Source organism: Salmo salar, chromosome ssa24 (assembly GCF_905237065.1).
Source record: "Salmo salar chromosome ssa24, Ssal_v3.1, whole genome shotgun sequence".
Taxonomy (NCBI): domain Eukaryota; kingdom Metazoa; phylum Chordata; class Actinopteri; order Salmoniformes; family Salmonidae; genus Salmo; species Salmo salar.
Genome location: NC_059465.1, coordinates 1,629,841 through 1,645,000, shown reverse-complemented (window position 1 = coordinate 1,645,000; position 15,160 = coordinate 1,629,841). Strand labels below are relative to the sequence as shown.

The 15,160-nt window shown below is 45.4% G+C and overlaps 1 protein-coding gene across 3 annotated transcripts in view; it reads right to left on the bottom strand.

Annotated features, from left to right (window-relative positions):
• LOC106584901 (kremen protein 1) overlaps positions 1-14,444 on the bottom strand; it is a 125,263-nt gene extending 110,819 nt beyond the window's left edge. The window contains exon 1 of one of the 3 annotated variants that reach the window (XM_014170565.2): positions 14,086-14,444. In XM_014170565.2, coding sequence (XP_014026040.1) covers positions 14,086-14,167 — 82 coding nt within the window. In that variant the 5' untranslated portion in view covers positions 14,168-14,444. Of the gene's footprint in view, positions 1-9,030; positions 9,596-14,085 lie in introns of those variants that run through there. The other 2 variants (XM_014170566.2, XM_014170564.2) reach the window with 2 other exon arrangements.
• Positions 14,445-15,160: the final 716 nt, after the last annotated feature.

The window sequence follows — 15,160 nt, the reverse complement described above, 5'->3', positions numbered from 1 at the left end:
TCTGTCTCCATTCATGCAAACACATTGTTAGCATTGCTAACAGCACTGACGGCCTGATTCCCCTAGTGTAGCGCATGAGACAACAAGATAGGCTAGGGATAGGATAGCAAGTAGATCCTAGCATATTATAGTACTAAGCTGCAAGTAATGCCCAGCCTGATCTCTCACTGCGGTGTGCCAGCTAGGCTTGGGCGGTATCCAGATTGTCCTACCATCATACTGACCTTGTGCCATCTTGGGATATTCGGTAATATCGGCACTGAACAAATGGGGCTTTTTTTTCAAACCGCTGTAATCCGAAGGCTAGCAATGCTAACAAGTACATGTAAAATCTTGTAGAGAATGCTAACTAAATGCTAACGAGTGCATTGCGAACATTTTATATAGTCTCTGACCTAAACTATTCACAGGACAGACATCCCAGCTCATAAAGTTATACAAGTAACTCAAAATTGCTACTCACAGTTTGCTGCACGCACAAAACAAATATTACACAATAAAGCTATTGATCCAAAAGGGGACTCTCTGCTGTTACTAAGCAAAGCTTGATTTTGCACAAATTAAATTAGCAAAACAGATGAACAACTGCAGAGCACTTAGCACATTTTAGAATTAACTTCATAAGATATCTACCTGGCAAACATTTAGTTGTGAATTCCATACTGTAACTTCATCACCTGGCACGTGCTGCACAACAGTGATCAAAGGCTCCGGTCTCTCTTTGTTGTGTGCTTGTAAACAAACACCACATGACTGGAGACTACCGGACTTCTATCTGGAAACATATTGGTGTTAGTTTAGGTAGTGTGTTTTGTTTTCCTGTTGAAGTGAACGTCTTCTGGCATTCCATCAGAGACTTATGAGGGCAACATATGGGCCGGGGGAAGGAATGATTATACATAGGAGAGGAGAGGAGAGGAGAGGAGACGAGAGGCGCACAAACACACACACACACACACACATTCAGTGGTTCACCAGTGTCTGCTACACTGAAGCCCATCCGTGGCAAAGAGGTTAGAGTGGCCCAGAAAAACAAAAAAAAGGACCACAAGGGCCACATATGAAGCCTATAACCCACTGACACTCCCTGTGCTGAGCAAGATGAGTTAAACACACACATACGCACGTGTGCACGTGCACACACATACATTCCAGCAGCCCTAAACCCCCCCCGTCTGTCTCCATCTACCTCTCTATCTCTATCCCTCCATCCTCCTGCCAACACATGGTCACCTATCCCCCCGACGGTCTCACTGTTATCCTCAAAGAGGACCCAGCCCCTACAGCCCCATCATCGGCTATGTCCCAAATGGCACCCTATTCCCTATGGGTCCTGGTCAGATCTACTGCACTACATAGGGAATAGGCTGCCATTTGGAACGCATACAACCTCAGTCCCATCCCCATCCTAGTCAAACAGTCAGTCAGGACGCAAAGTGTGACATAACCCAGTCAAAACATATGATGCATGGGCGGCAGTTACGAGAGGAAGAGAGAGAGGGACCTCACTAGAGACAGTGAATAGTGAAGGGATGGGGGGGGGGCGAGGCAACACCTCGGCTGTAGGGGGGTAGAGAGCGAAAGGGATGGAGGAGAAGAAGGATGGGGGGGAAGAGAAAGTAGGAGAGAGGAAGCAACACTTGGGTTGGATGGGGGAGAGAGGAGGGAGACTATGGGGAAAGGGGAGTCAGGGGTGAGGACATGAGACCCCCGGGTCTTAGCGTTGCGTGGTGACCCCTTTAAAACCTGAGCAGGAACATGGGGAGTTTATTAAGTCACTAGATGTCTTAGGGCCTAGGCCATGCCTCTACATCTGATCTGGCCTGTACATTACCCACACACACACACACACACACACACACACACACACACACACACACACACACACACACACACACACACACACACACACACACACACACACACGCGCAAGCGCACACAACTTGAGAAGTCATCACAAAGCCCATTAATCTGTGTCTGTTTTGTAGCTTGCTTGCCAGAGTGGGAGAAAAAAACATTACACAAACAGTTACAACCCAGCAAGGACCATTTATCAGTTAACACACTGTGCACTGTTGGCCACACACACACTTTAACATTTTAGCAGACACTCTTATCCAGAGCAACTTACAGTAGTGAATGCATACATTTCATTCATTTTTTTTCCATACTGGCCCCCCATGGTAATCAAACCCACAACCCTGGCATTGCAAACACCATGCTTTACCAACTGAGCCACACGGGACCAACGCAACACAACACAGGTCCTCTCCAGGCCAGTAATGTATCTGGCTGTCTGCTCTGCGACGCTCCTGACAGAGTGCAGGCTCTGTGAACTAGGCTGTGTTCTGCTGTTAAGCTGGCCCAGGATGGGTCTCGGAGCAGGAGCAGGGGAGAGCAAGAGAGTGGTGAGGTTGCCAGACACAGCAGGAGTCGGAGTAGGAGTCGGTGCAGGAGTGAGGGGTCACGTTGCCAGATATGGTAGACTTAGGTAGCAGGAGAAAGCCATTTGGTTGCCAAATTCTGCTGCTCTCAGTCAGTGTAGCACAGAGACAGCTAGGGGAGTCAGTCTGGACTGGAAGGAAATCCATTACTAGACACTCACTCTCCTCACTCCTCTTCCCCATGGCACTGGTTCAAAGTCAAAGAGGGGAATGAAGAGTCAAATGGGTGGTAGCTGCCTGAAGCTGTTTCTGGATAGCCCTCAATAAAGCAAAGATAGAAGGGAGGGAAAGGAGATACCTAGTCAGTTGCACAACTGAATGCATTCAACCAAAATGTGTCTTCCTCATTTAACCCAACCCCTCTGAATCAAAGAGGCGAGGGTGGCTGCCTTAGTCGACGTCCATGTCATCAGCGCCTGGGGAGCAGTTGTTGTTGGGGGATAACTCACCTTGCCGACTCTGGGATTAAGCGCTAGGCTAGCATACACACACGTACACACAGAGGAGCACAAGCACACATACTCCACACACCATACATATTGACACTAATCCAAACTCCTCTACTTCATATGGTTTCCATCTAAATGCAGTTTATGTCAGAACGTACTGCTGCCGCTTCATATGCGGCAAGTCAGATGCTCTCTCTGAAAAGAGAACACTCCTAACATGTCACATTAGCCCAGTCTTACAAGTTAGATCACGCGTCTCCACATCACTATAGAGACTTCACAGCACACGATAAGTAATGGCAAACCTAACGCTCTCTCCTGCTCAATAATTTCCAAACGCCATGACATTTTGCCCCTAATATCCTGCCTGGATAACCTCATCATGTTTTCACCAGGCCTTATTTCTGACAGTTCAGTTGCCTTCCTTTTTCCTCAGATATTCCTTCGTCAAACACCGACACCTCCGGTATTACCGGAAGTGCACACAAGGGGTGTTATTTTATACATTTTTTGGGACTCACAAAGCAATTTAGGCAATGGGGTTCTTGATCCAGAAGGGGATTTAATGTCTCTAGCCTGGGTACCACTCTTTTTAGCTAACATTTCACTCTTTGTCACTCCCCAAAGTGTTGACACAAAGTTGGAAGCACAGAATTGTCTAGAATGTCATTGTATGCTGTAGCGTTAAGGTTTTCCTTCACTAGAACTACGGGGCCTAGCCCGAACCATAAACAACAGCCCCAGACCATTATGCATTCGGGCAGGTGGTGTTCTCCTGGCACCCGCCAAACCCAGATTCATCCGCCAGACTGCCAGATGGTGAAGCGTGATTTATCACTCCAGAGAACACGTTTCCACTGCTCCAGAGTCCAATGGCAGCGAGCTTTACACCACTCCAGCCAACGCTTGGCATTAAGCATGGTGATCTTAGGCTTGTGTGAGGCTGCTCGGCCGTGGAAACCCATTTCATGAAGCTCGCGACTAATAGTTCTTGTGCTGACGTTGCTTCCAGAGGCAGTTTGGGAACGTGGTAATTAGTGTTGCAACCGAGGACAGACGATTTCAGCACTCAGCGGTCCCGTTCTGTGAGCTTGTGTAGCCTACCACTTCGTGGCTGAGACGATGTTGAACCTAGACGTTTCCACTTCACAATAAAAGCACTTACAGTTGACCGGGGGAGCTCTAGCAGGGCTGACATTTGATGAACTGACTTGATGGAAAGGTAGCATCAAATAACAATGCCACGTTGAAAATCACTGAACTCTTCAGTACGGGCCATTCTACTGCCAATGTTTGTCTATTTTATACACCTGTCGGCAACGGATATGGCCATACATGCACTCAAAGATATTCAGCTGGCCTTGCAGTTATGATTTTTGTTTTGTTGTATTTCTGAAACCTTTTTAAGAATTTTTCTGGTAGATGTTTTCTAAGACTGTCACGTCCTGACCAGTAGAGGGTGGTGTTGGGTCAGGACGTGGCAGAAGAGAGTGTGTGTTTTTGATTGTTCGTTGATTTTGGCCGTGTGACTTCCAATCAGGCACAGCTGTAGAGGGTTGTGGCTGATTGGGAGTCACACATAAGTTGCCTACGTTTCCTTTGTGTTTCGTGGGTAATTGTTCTTGTGGTTGCACCTGACAGGACTGTGTTGGCTGTCAGTTTTCTTGTTTTGTGTAGTTGTAAAGTGTTCGTTTAATTAAATCATGTTGAACACTAACTCCACCGCATTTTGGTCCATTCCTGACGACAGACCTTACAGAATTACCCACCAAACCAGGACCAAGCGGCGGAGGAGGAAGGAGCAGCAGGAGTACAGCGTGATGGACCAATGGACTTGGGAACAAATCCTGGACGGAGAGGGACCATGGACACAGGCTGGGGATTATCGCCTCCCGCAGTGGGAGATTGAAGCGGCGAGAGCGGAGAGGCGCTATTACGAGGAGAGAGAGCGCAACGAGCACGAGAGGCAGCCCCAATAATTTTTTTGGGGGGGGCACACGGGACAGTCGGCGAAGCCGAGGTCGGAACCAGAGCCAGTCGGGCTGACATGGGAGGTGAGCGAGGGGTACGAGGCAGAGACTGTGACAGAGTTAATGGGTAAATTAAAGGAAAGAGAGATGAGAGAGCTGCTAGTGTGGTGCATAAAGTACGGCATTCGCCCTAATGAGCGTGTCGTGGGAATGATGTCACCTGAGGCAGCTCTCCATACTCGTCCTAAGGTGCGTGCTGGTTGTTTGGTAAAGACTGTGCCTGCGCCCAGAAACAGGCCTCCTGCATGTCTTCCCAGCCCTGCACGTCCTGTGCCTACGCCCAGAACCAGGCCTCCTGCATGTCTTCCCATCCTGGTCAAGCCCGTGCCTCCTCCACGGACCAGTCCTCCAGTGGGTCTCTCCACCCTGGTCTCTCCTGTGCCACCTCCTCAAACCAGGCCTCCAGCGGGTCTTCCCAGACTGGTGAGTCCAGGGCCTGCGCCCAGAGCCAGGCCTCCTTCATGTCTCCCCAGCCTGGTGAATCCTGAGCCAGATCTGCCAGAGTGGCCCGTCGTGCCGGATCTGCCAGAGTGGCCCGTCATGCCGGATCTGCCAGAGTGGCCCGCCGTGCCGGATCTGCCAGAGTGGCCCGCCGTGCCGGATCTGCCAGAGTGGCCCGCCGTGCCGGATCTGCCCGAGTGGCCCGCCGTGCCGGATCTGCCCGAGTGGCCCGCCGTGCCGGATCTCCCCGAGTGGCCCGCCGTGCCGGATCTGCCCGAGTGGCCCGCCTGTCCTCCGGCCCAGCCCGAGTGGCCCGCCTGTCCTCCGGCCCAGCCCGAGTGGCCCGCCTGTCCTCTGGCCCAGCCCGAGTGGCCCGCCTGCCAGGGTCAGCTTGAGTGGCCCGTCTGCCCGGCGCAGCTATCGGCGCCACCAAAGTGGACGACGCCGAAGGTGGAGCGAGGTTTACGTCCCGCACCTGAGCCACCTCCAGGATAGGTGGGTTGGGGGAGGGAGGGTGTAGCACAGTGCCGTCGTTGACGGCAGCCACCCTCCCTTCCCTCCCTTTTTGTTTAGGGGATTTTTTTTTTGTAGTCGTTTTGGGGGGGGGGGGTTCTGTGTTTTGTGTAGGTGCATTTCGGGGTATGCACCTTTGAGGGGGGGTACTGTCACGTCCTGACCAGTAGAGGGTGGTGTTGGGTCAGGACGTGGCAGAAGAGAGTGTGTGTTTTTGATTGTTCGTTGATTTTGGCCGTGTGACTTCCAATCAGGCACAGCTGTAGAGGGTTGTGGCTGATTGGGAGTCACACATAAGTTGCCTACGTTTCCTTTGTGTTTCAGGGTAATTGTTCTTGTCACAGTGGTTGCACCTGACAGGACTGTGTTGGCTGTCAGTTTTCTTGTTTTGTGTAGTTGTAAAGTGTTCGTTTAATTAAATCATGTTGAACACTAACTCCGCCGCATTTTGGTCCATTCCTGACGACAGACCTTACAAAGACCCCTTTTCCATCTGTTTATCCAGAAATCAATGCCTTTACTTATGCCTAATTTTTAAGATGGAAAATTGTAGAAAAATGACGGGCTCCCGCGCCTCGGAACCCCCTGGTCAGGCTCCCGCACCTCGGAACCCCCTGGTCAGGCTCCCGCGCCTCGGAACCCCCTGGTCAGGCTCCCGCGCCTCGGAGCCGGCCCGTCAAGCTCGCGCGCCTCGGAGGTTTTATGGTTTTAGGTAACGGAATTACAAGGCACAAGGCAATATTTATTAAACTTACAAAATGTAAACAATAACTCCAAAACTAAATATTAGTGTTGCTATTAGTTGGCAGGGGTGTTTACGTCAACATTATCGTGTTTTGTTGTATTTCTGATACCTTAAGACTTTTTCTGGTAGATGTTTTCTAAGACCCCTTTTCCATCTGTTTATTCAGAAATCAAAGCCTTTACTTATGCCTAAATTCTAAGATGGAAAATGGTAGAAAAAAATGCATCTATGTCTTTTATATAGACTCTTAATTTGATATGCTCCTATAAACCTCACATGTTGGTGCTCATGGGTCCTTTTCGATGGAAATGTCCTACTGCAGGGTTTCCCAAACTTGGTCCTGGGGCCCCCCTGGGTGCACATTTTGGTTTATGCCCTAGCACTACACAGCTGATTCAAATAACCGATTCGTCATCAAGCTTTGATTATTTGAATCACCTGTATAGCGCTTGGGTAAAAACCAAAATGTGCACCCAGTTTGGGAAACCCTACCCTACTGCATAGTTACAGTAGGGATGACAGCCATATCTGTACTGTACAGGAGACGAGATATGAAAGGACAATTTGCTTCGGCATAAATTCAATTTGTATGAGTGGCACATGGGGAAAGTGTGTGTGTGTGTGTGTGTGTGTGTGTGTGTGTGTGTGTGTGTGTGTGTGTGTGTGTGTGTGTGTGTGTGTGTGTGCATGTTGTCTGCACTCAGAAATGTTTGTTCTACTTCATCTAAAATGTATTTGGGGAAAACATCCAAAATAGAGAGAACAAATATGCAACAGAAAACAGAATAGATTTTCCAGATGCAAAGGATGTATAAAATATGATTATATACCCAATATCTATTATGCAGAGGGTATATAGATATTATACAGTTAACATACAGAATAATTTAGGTCAGAATTCAGTATTGTGGACTAGGGTTCTCTTTGCAGGGCAAAGAGGGGGAATACCATAGTTTACAGTGGTAATACATAGGTACACATGGGAGCACTAAGGATTTGCTGTTTAGACATTAAACACAAGACAAATTACAGCACCAGAAATGTTGGTTTATGTGGTCATCATTATTAAATATTAAAATGAAACAAATTCTTTATTTTTCTCTTAAAAAGGGGAGCTCAAGACCTCCCGAGTGGCGCAGTGGTCTATGGCACTGCATCGCATTGCTGTGCCACTAGAGATTCTGGGTTTGTCCTGGCTTGTCGCAGACGGCCGCGACCGGGAGACTCACGGGGTGGTGCACAATTGGCCAAGCGTCGTCCGGGTTATCGGAGGTCTTGGCCGGTAGGGATGTCCTTGTCCCATTGCACACTAGCGACTCCTAACATGGTCGCCAGGTGTACGGTGTTTCCTCCGACACATTGGTGCGGCTAGCTTCCGGGTTATGTGGGCATTGTGTCAAGAAGCAGTGCGGCTTGGCTGGGTTGGGTTGTGTTTCGGAGGACGCATGGGTCTTGACCTTCGCCTCTCCCGAGTCCGTACGGGAGTTGCAGCGATGAGAGAAGACTGTAACTACCAATGAAATTGGGGAGAAAATGGGGTAAAATTTTTTGGGAAACATAATACAAGAATACAGTTGCATGGTATTTGCGTAATTTCTCTGCAGTGTTAATTTATGTTTTTCAGTGAAGTTGGCATGTCGATGTCTCAGCATCTGACTGTGTAGAACAAGGAAGGCTTCAAGTTCATATTCTGGAAGGAGGGAATCCAGGTGTCACTGTGGGGAGTCCACATTGTATTACAATGTAGCCAACTCAACCCATTCATAAGGAATGAAATAAATAACAGCCAATGACTCTGGCCCACTGTCAACCCAATACCTTGGACAATATTGCATTATTAGCCTACTTTATTACAATGATTGGATATTATTAGAGTAGCCTATATTAAATCATTTATACACATTTCAGAATACAGTCAATGACCTACAACGTCTGTGGTGGGCAATAAGAATGCTCCATCAACAATAGCATTTGTCATAAGAAAATGGACTTGGGCTGTTCGTTTCTGAATTTAACCAGTGACAGGTAGCAGCAGCCTTTCAGTATCTGCTACAATGTACTGTAGGCTATACAAAACATGCCAATAGAAAGGTCGGGAGACGCATTGAAATAATGATGTGTAATGTTGTGTTGTACGCTACAAGTGCAGAGCATTGTAGCATATTCACAGGCTATGATAAGTGCACCAAATTGTATTCAAATTCAGTCATACAGTAATTTAAATTTGCAAAGAATTTCACACCAATAGCCTAATCTTTCCATTTAGCGTCTTGGGAGGATATTATCAGGCGGCTCAAAAAAGTATGCAGCGTACCTCGTAACTTTTATAGGCTTCTTCTAGCGGATGTGTTGGATAAAGACACACTGGGAGAAGAAACAACAGCAGAATAAGTTTCTGATCAACTTACCAGTGTCGAACTGTCTGGAAGCAGTCGAAGATATAAACCCAACTAGTAGAAGGGCAGCAGTATTTGTCAAAAATGAATCCATCGCTCGTGTCTTTGAGAAAGAAAGAGCGGGACTTGTCTTCGGTAGGGTACAGTCGTGTTCCGAACGGAGCAGAGAGTGTTCGGAGCTTCAGACGCAGGTGAACTGTTGTTCTGAACGCAGCCTGATGCGGCCAGTCGTTTTGTGTGAGTAGAGGGGTCGTTCCATGTTCGCGTTTAAAGTCTGTGAAGTGAACTCCAAGGCAGGCAGGTCTAAACACACAAAGACACAAGAGAGATAGTAGAAAGCAAGCAGGGGATCCTAGTCAGGTTCCCGTGCCTCAGCCGGTTCAACAGGTTACCGCGCCTCACCATAAGCGATCGGTTCCTGGTCCTCGAGACTGTCCCTCTGGTCGGTGTCCTGCGGCTGGAGCTGCGTGTCAGGGAGGGGACACAGTCAAGTATACTCCCTCTCCAGCACTCGAGGTCGTCAGGCTGCTCATTATTACGCACACCTGTCACCATCGTTACCCGCATCAGCGCCTCATCAGACTCACCTGGACTCAATAACCTGTCTGATTACCTCCCCTATATATGTCAGTCCCTTTGGTTCTTTCCCTAGGCGTTATTGTTTCTGTTCCGTTGTTTCATGTTTGTCCGCTACTCGTGTTTCTTGTTTTGTTCCTTGTGTTATTTATTATTAAAAGTCACTCTCTGAACTTGCTTCTCGACTCCCCCGAACACAAACGTCAACAACAGAATAATAACTGCAGTTTAACCGGCTCCGGTTTGTTCATAGGGCCCGACACACACACATGCACACACACCGCGAAAGCAAACATTACCATCTTTCAGCTTTCAGCAAAACTCTAAACTCCACTGTTACAGCTTTGACATGAAACGACTTCCATTTGTGTGTACGAGTGTCAAGTGTCTCTGCGGCTGCCAAGCAAACTTTCTCTCTCTGAGCTTTGCTCCTGGTTGGTTAGAGAGGAGAATGGTATGTGGGAGTCCAAGCGGCTGGGCCCGTTTATAAAGCCCTTAAAGACACTCAGCTCTGAAAACCAATGTGTGCATCCCAAATGGAACCCTATTCCCTTTATAGTGCACTACTTTTGACCAGGGCCCATTGGGCTCTGGTCAAGAGAAGTGCACTATACTGTATAGGCAATAGGGTGACATTTGAGACACAGTAAGTGTAAAAAGGAGGCAGAGATGATGAGTGTTTAAGCCTCAGCTATATATCTTCCTTCAACACCTACGACACAGTAAGCCTGTAGCTATAAGTGCTTGGCAATTCTACGGAAATTGAATTATGCCACAAAAAACATTGATTTTAACAAACCATACTCTATGCAACTCTATGCAACTCGTGCAACTCTCAACTCTTTGGGGCGGCAGGTAGCCTAGCGGTTAGAGTGTTGGACTAGTAACTGAAAGGTTACTAGATCGAATCCCTGAGCTGACAAGGTAAAAATCTGTCATTCTGCCCCTGAACAAGGAAGTTAACCCACTGTTCCTACCCTGTCATTTTAAATAAGAATTTGTTCTTAACCGACTTACCTAGTTAAATTTGTAAAAAATGCACAAGAACTACTTTTAACAATGTCCACTGAAAAATGTACAAAAACAAATTTCTTGGAAAAACTGTGCAAATGCAAACTTTGGTAAAGGAATTACGGTCAAATGTCTCTCAGGTGTTTATGTGACCACGTTTTCCAAAACCTCTGTTAAATATCTGCCCTGAATTAAGATTCAAAGATGTCTGCAGAAAGAATGGGGTGTCAGCTATGACATGGCACCTTGAGTTTGAAAAAATCTATTTTGGTTGTTGAACTACAGTAAGTGAATTGGATTTACACCTGGTAACGGAATTATGGTAACAAAATTACATCATGGGTCCCTGATCTGTAATACAGAAATGCATAATTATAGATATGAATGTCATTCTCCTCATGTTTCACATGTTTTGACAGTGCAGCACAGTAGAGTAGAGTGCAGTACAATACAGCACAACACAGCAGAGCAGAGTAGGACAGGGTTCAGTACAGTGCAGTAAAGTAAATTTAGTTCAGTACAGTAGAGTACAGTAGAATATTCTGTACTCTACTGTACTATACCTTTACTGTACTGTATTGTACTGTACTACTGTATTGGACTGTACTCTACTGTGCTCTACTCACAGTACTATATTGTATTGTACATTATTGTGTTGTACTATAGTCTACTGTGCTCTACTATCTGTACAGTTCTGTACTCAGCACTGTGCTATATTGTACAGTACTATACTGTTCTTTACTCACTGTACTGTACTCTACTGTACTGTGCTATCCAAACTTGTGAAACATAAGTCTATGATAGGTTCAGATTTGGTCCAGTGTGGACGTTACAGTTTTTTAAAAATCATTTTTTTATGGTTCAATTTTCACAAGTATATGGTACATTTTCACCACTCTTAGTACAAAACTCCAAACAGACCATCAAAAAGGCAGTTGTTTCAAAACACTAAGTACATTTTTAATTGACTAAGTACAACACAAAATCATACAGTAAATGTTTCACCAAACTTAATCAGTGTATCATCTAGAAATACATGTTTCGCATTGCAATTCATTTTCATATAAAGTAATTGCCTTTCATAATGCAATGCGCACATTACTTTTGATATGATTCTTTTATCTTTTGTTAACATACATTTTACTGTTACTTAATGCGACTGCTCTTAATTTATGATCACTTAAATGTTTGATAAATCTATAGAGTGTAAATGTAAACCGGTTAGTCTACCACAGATTTTGAAAACGACATGTATGTCTGTAAAGTAGAAACATAAAAGTATGATATATATACTCAAATGTACTACTATGATGATAACTCGAATGTACTACCATGATGATGACAATTAAGTATTTTTTTTATCTGATATTGACAAGATCAGAGATGTACCGTATGTAACAAATTAAATCAAAGTTTATTGGTTGTGTACACAGATTTGCAGATGTTACAGCAGGTGCAGCGAAATGCTTGTATTTCTAGCTCCTATAGTGCAGTAATACAATATCAATACACAAATAATCCCAAAAGGTCAAAACAAGAAGGAAATGCATCCCCTATACAGTAAACATTTCCCCAAAATGAAGTTAATAGGGTCTTTTGGATGGGGGAGATTCACACTGAGAGAGAGAGAGAGAGAGAGAGAGAGAGAGAGAGAGAGAGAGAGAGAGAGAGAGAGAGAGAGAGAGAGAGAGAGAGAGAGAGAGAGAGAAATGTATATATGCCTTCAGTTAGCTTTCATTTGACACCCAATTTGATATGCTCCTATAAACCTCACATGTTGGTGCTCATGGGTCCTTTTCGATGGAAATGTCCTACTGCAGGGTTTCCCCAAACTTGGTCCTGGGGCCCCCCTGGGTGCAGGTTTTGGTTTATGCCCTAGCACTACACAGCTGATTCAAATAACCGATTCGTCATCAAGCTTTGATTATTTGAATCACCTGTATAGCGCTTGGGTAAAAACCAAAATGTGCACCCAGTTTAGAAAACCCTGCCCTACTGCATAGTTACAGTAGGGATGACAGCCCTATCTGTACTGTACAGGAGACAAGATTTGAAAGGACAATTTGCTTCGGCATGAATTCAATTTGTATGAGTGGCACATGGGGAAAGTCTGTGTCTGTGTGATGTGTTTGTGTATATGTGTGTGTGTGTGTGTGTGTGTGTGTGTGTGTGTGTGTGTGTGTGTGTGTGTGTGTGTGTGTGTGTGTGTGTGTGTGTGTGTGGTGGGGGCGCCTGTGCATGTTGTCTACACTCAGAAATGTTTGTTCTACTTGATCTAAAATGTATTTGGGGAAAACATCCAAAATAGAGAGAACATCATCCCCACACTGAGTTGCTCTACGACAAATATGCACCAGAAAACAGAATAGATTTTCCAGATGCAAAGGATGTATAAAATATGATTATATACCCAATATCTATTATGCAGAGGGTATATAGATATTATACAGTTAACATACAGAATACTTTAGGCCAGAATTCAGTATTCTGGACTAGGGTTCTCTGTCCATTGCAGGGAAAGAGGGGGAATACCATAGTTTACAGTGGTAATACATAGGTACACATGGGAGCACTAACATATGTAGCCCAGATGGTCAAACCTCTCATTGGAATCAAAGGTATAATTAAGAAAGAACAACATTAACAGGAAAGCAGGAGGATTTTCTGTTTAGACATTAAACACATCCCAAATTACAGCACCAGAAATGTTGGTTTATGTGGTCATCAATATTAAATATTCAAAACAAACAATTTCTGGTGCTGGGGGGGGGGTCGTTTTGAAACGAGGGAATCCAATGTCACTGTGGGAAGTCCACATTGTATTACAATGTAGCCAACTCAACCCATTCATAAGGAATGAAATAAATAACAGCCGATGACTCTGGCCCACTGTCAACCCAATACCTTGGACAATATTGCATTATTAGCCTACTTTATTACAATGATTGGATATTATTAGAGTAGCCTATATTAAATCATTTATACACATTTCAGAATACAGTCAATGACCTACAACGTCTGTGGTGGGCAATACAAATGCGCCATCAACAATAGCATTTGTCATAAGAAAACTGACAATCTGTTCGTTTCTGAATTTAACCAGTGACAGGTAGCAGCAGCCTTTCAGTGTGCTACGATGTACAGTAGGCTATACAAAACATGCCAATAGACAGGTTGGAAGACGCATATAAAGAATCCTGTGTAATGTTCTGTTGTTCGCTGCAAGTGCAGAGCATTGTAGCATATTCACAGGCTACGATAAGAGCACAAATTCAGTCATACAGTAAATTACATTCGCAAAGAATTTCACACCAATAGCCTAATCTTTCCATTTAGCGTCTTTGGAGGATATTATCAGGCGGCTCCAAAAAGTACGCAGCGTACCTCGTAACTTTTAAAGGCTTCTTCTAGCGGATGTGTTGGATAAAGACACACACTGGGAGAAGAAGCAACAGCAGAATAAGTTTCTGATCAACTTACCAGTGTCGAACTGTCTGGAAGCAGTCGAAGATAAAAACCCAACTAGTAGAAGGGCAGCAGTATTTGTCAAAAATGAATCCATCGCTCGTGTCTTTGGGAAAGAAAGAGCGGGACTTGTCTTGGGTAGGGTACAGTCGTGTTCCGAACGGAGCAGAGAGTGTTCGGAGCTTCGGACGCAGGTGAACTGTTGTTCTGAACGCAGCCTGATGCGGACTGATGCGGCCAGTCGTTTTGTGTGGGTAGAGGTGCCGTTCCTAGTTCGCGTTTAAAGTCTGTGAAGTGAACTCCAAGGCAGGCAGGTCTCAACACACAGACACAAGAGAGATAGTAGAAAGTAAGCAGGGGATCCTATTTCGAATCATGTGACAGGAAATTGTGGCAATGGATTCAACCTGCAGCGTTGGGCAGTCAGAGAGAGAGTGTGGAGAGAGAGAGAGGAGAGAGAGAGAGAGAGAGAGAGAGAGAGAGAGAGAGAATAAAGCCCATTGAATTAAATTGAGAGCGAGTAAAGCGGGAGTCATTGAGGGTTTGTATGTCAGAGCAGTTTTAGTGCCTCAGTAAAATAATAACACATTAATAACACTGGTTCATTCATTTAACTTTCTTTTATCAGGGAATAAGGTTGAGAATACATGAGGGGCCAAGTTGGAATTCAGCCAGGGACACTGGGGTTAACACCCCTACTGCCACAAATGCCTTTGGATCTTCAGAACCAGGACCTTGGTTTAGTTTGACTTGATGTGCAAGACTCATTGAAACTCTCTGAAACGCTCGGAAACTCTCTGTAACTCTCTGAAACTCTCTGAAACTCTCTGAAACTCTCTGAAACTCTCTGAAACTCTCTGTAACTCACTGAAAGTCTCTGAAACATACTGTTAATGACACACAGCTACTACCATTTACTGTGGAGAACTGATTATTTCGGACAGTCTGGAGTCTGAAATGAGAGGCTCAGTGTGAGGATGAATAGATGGAGAAAGCCGTTTATTCTAATTTCAAAAGGTTTCTTCCCTCACTATACTGACCATGCTATAGCTTTGTTCCTGTAAGTTACCCTCAGGGCGTGCCAGGATGA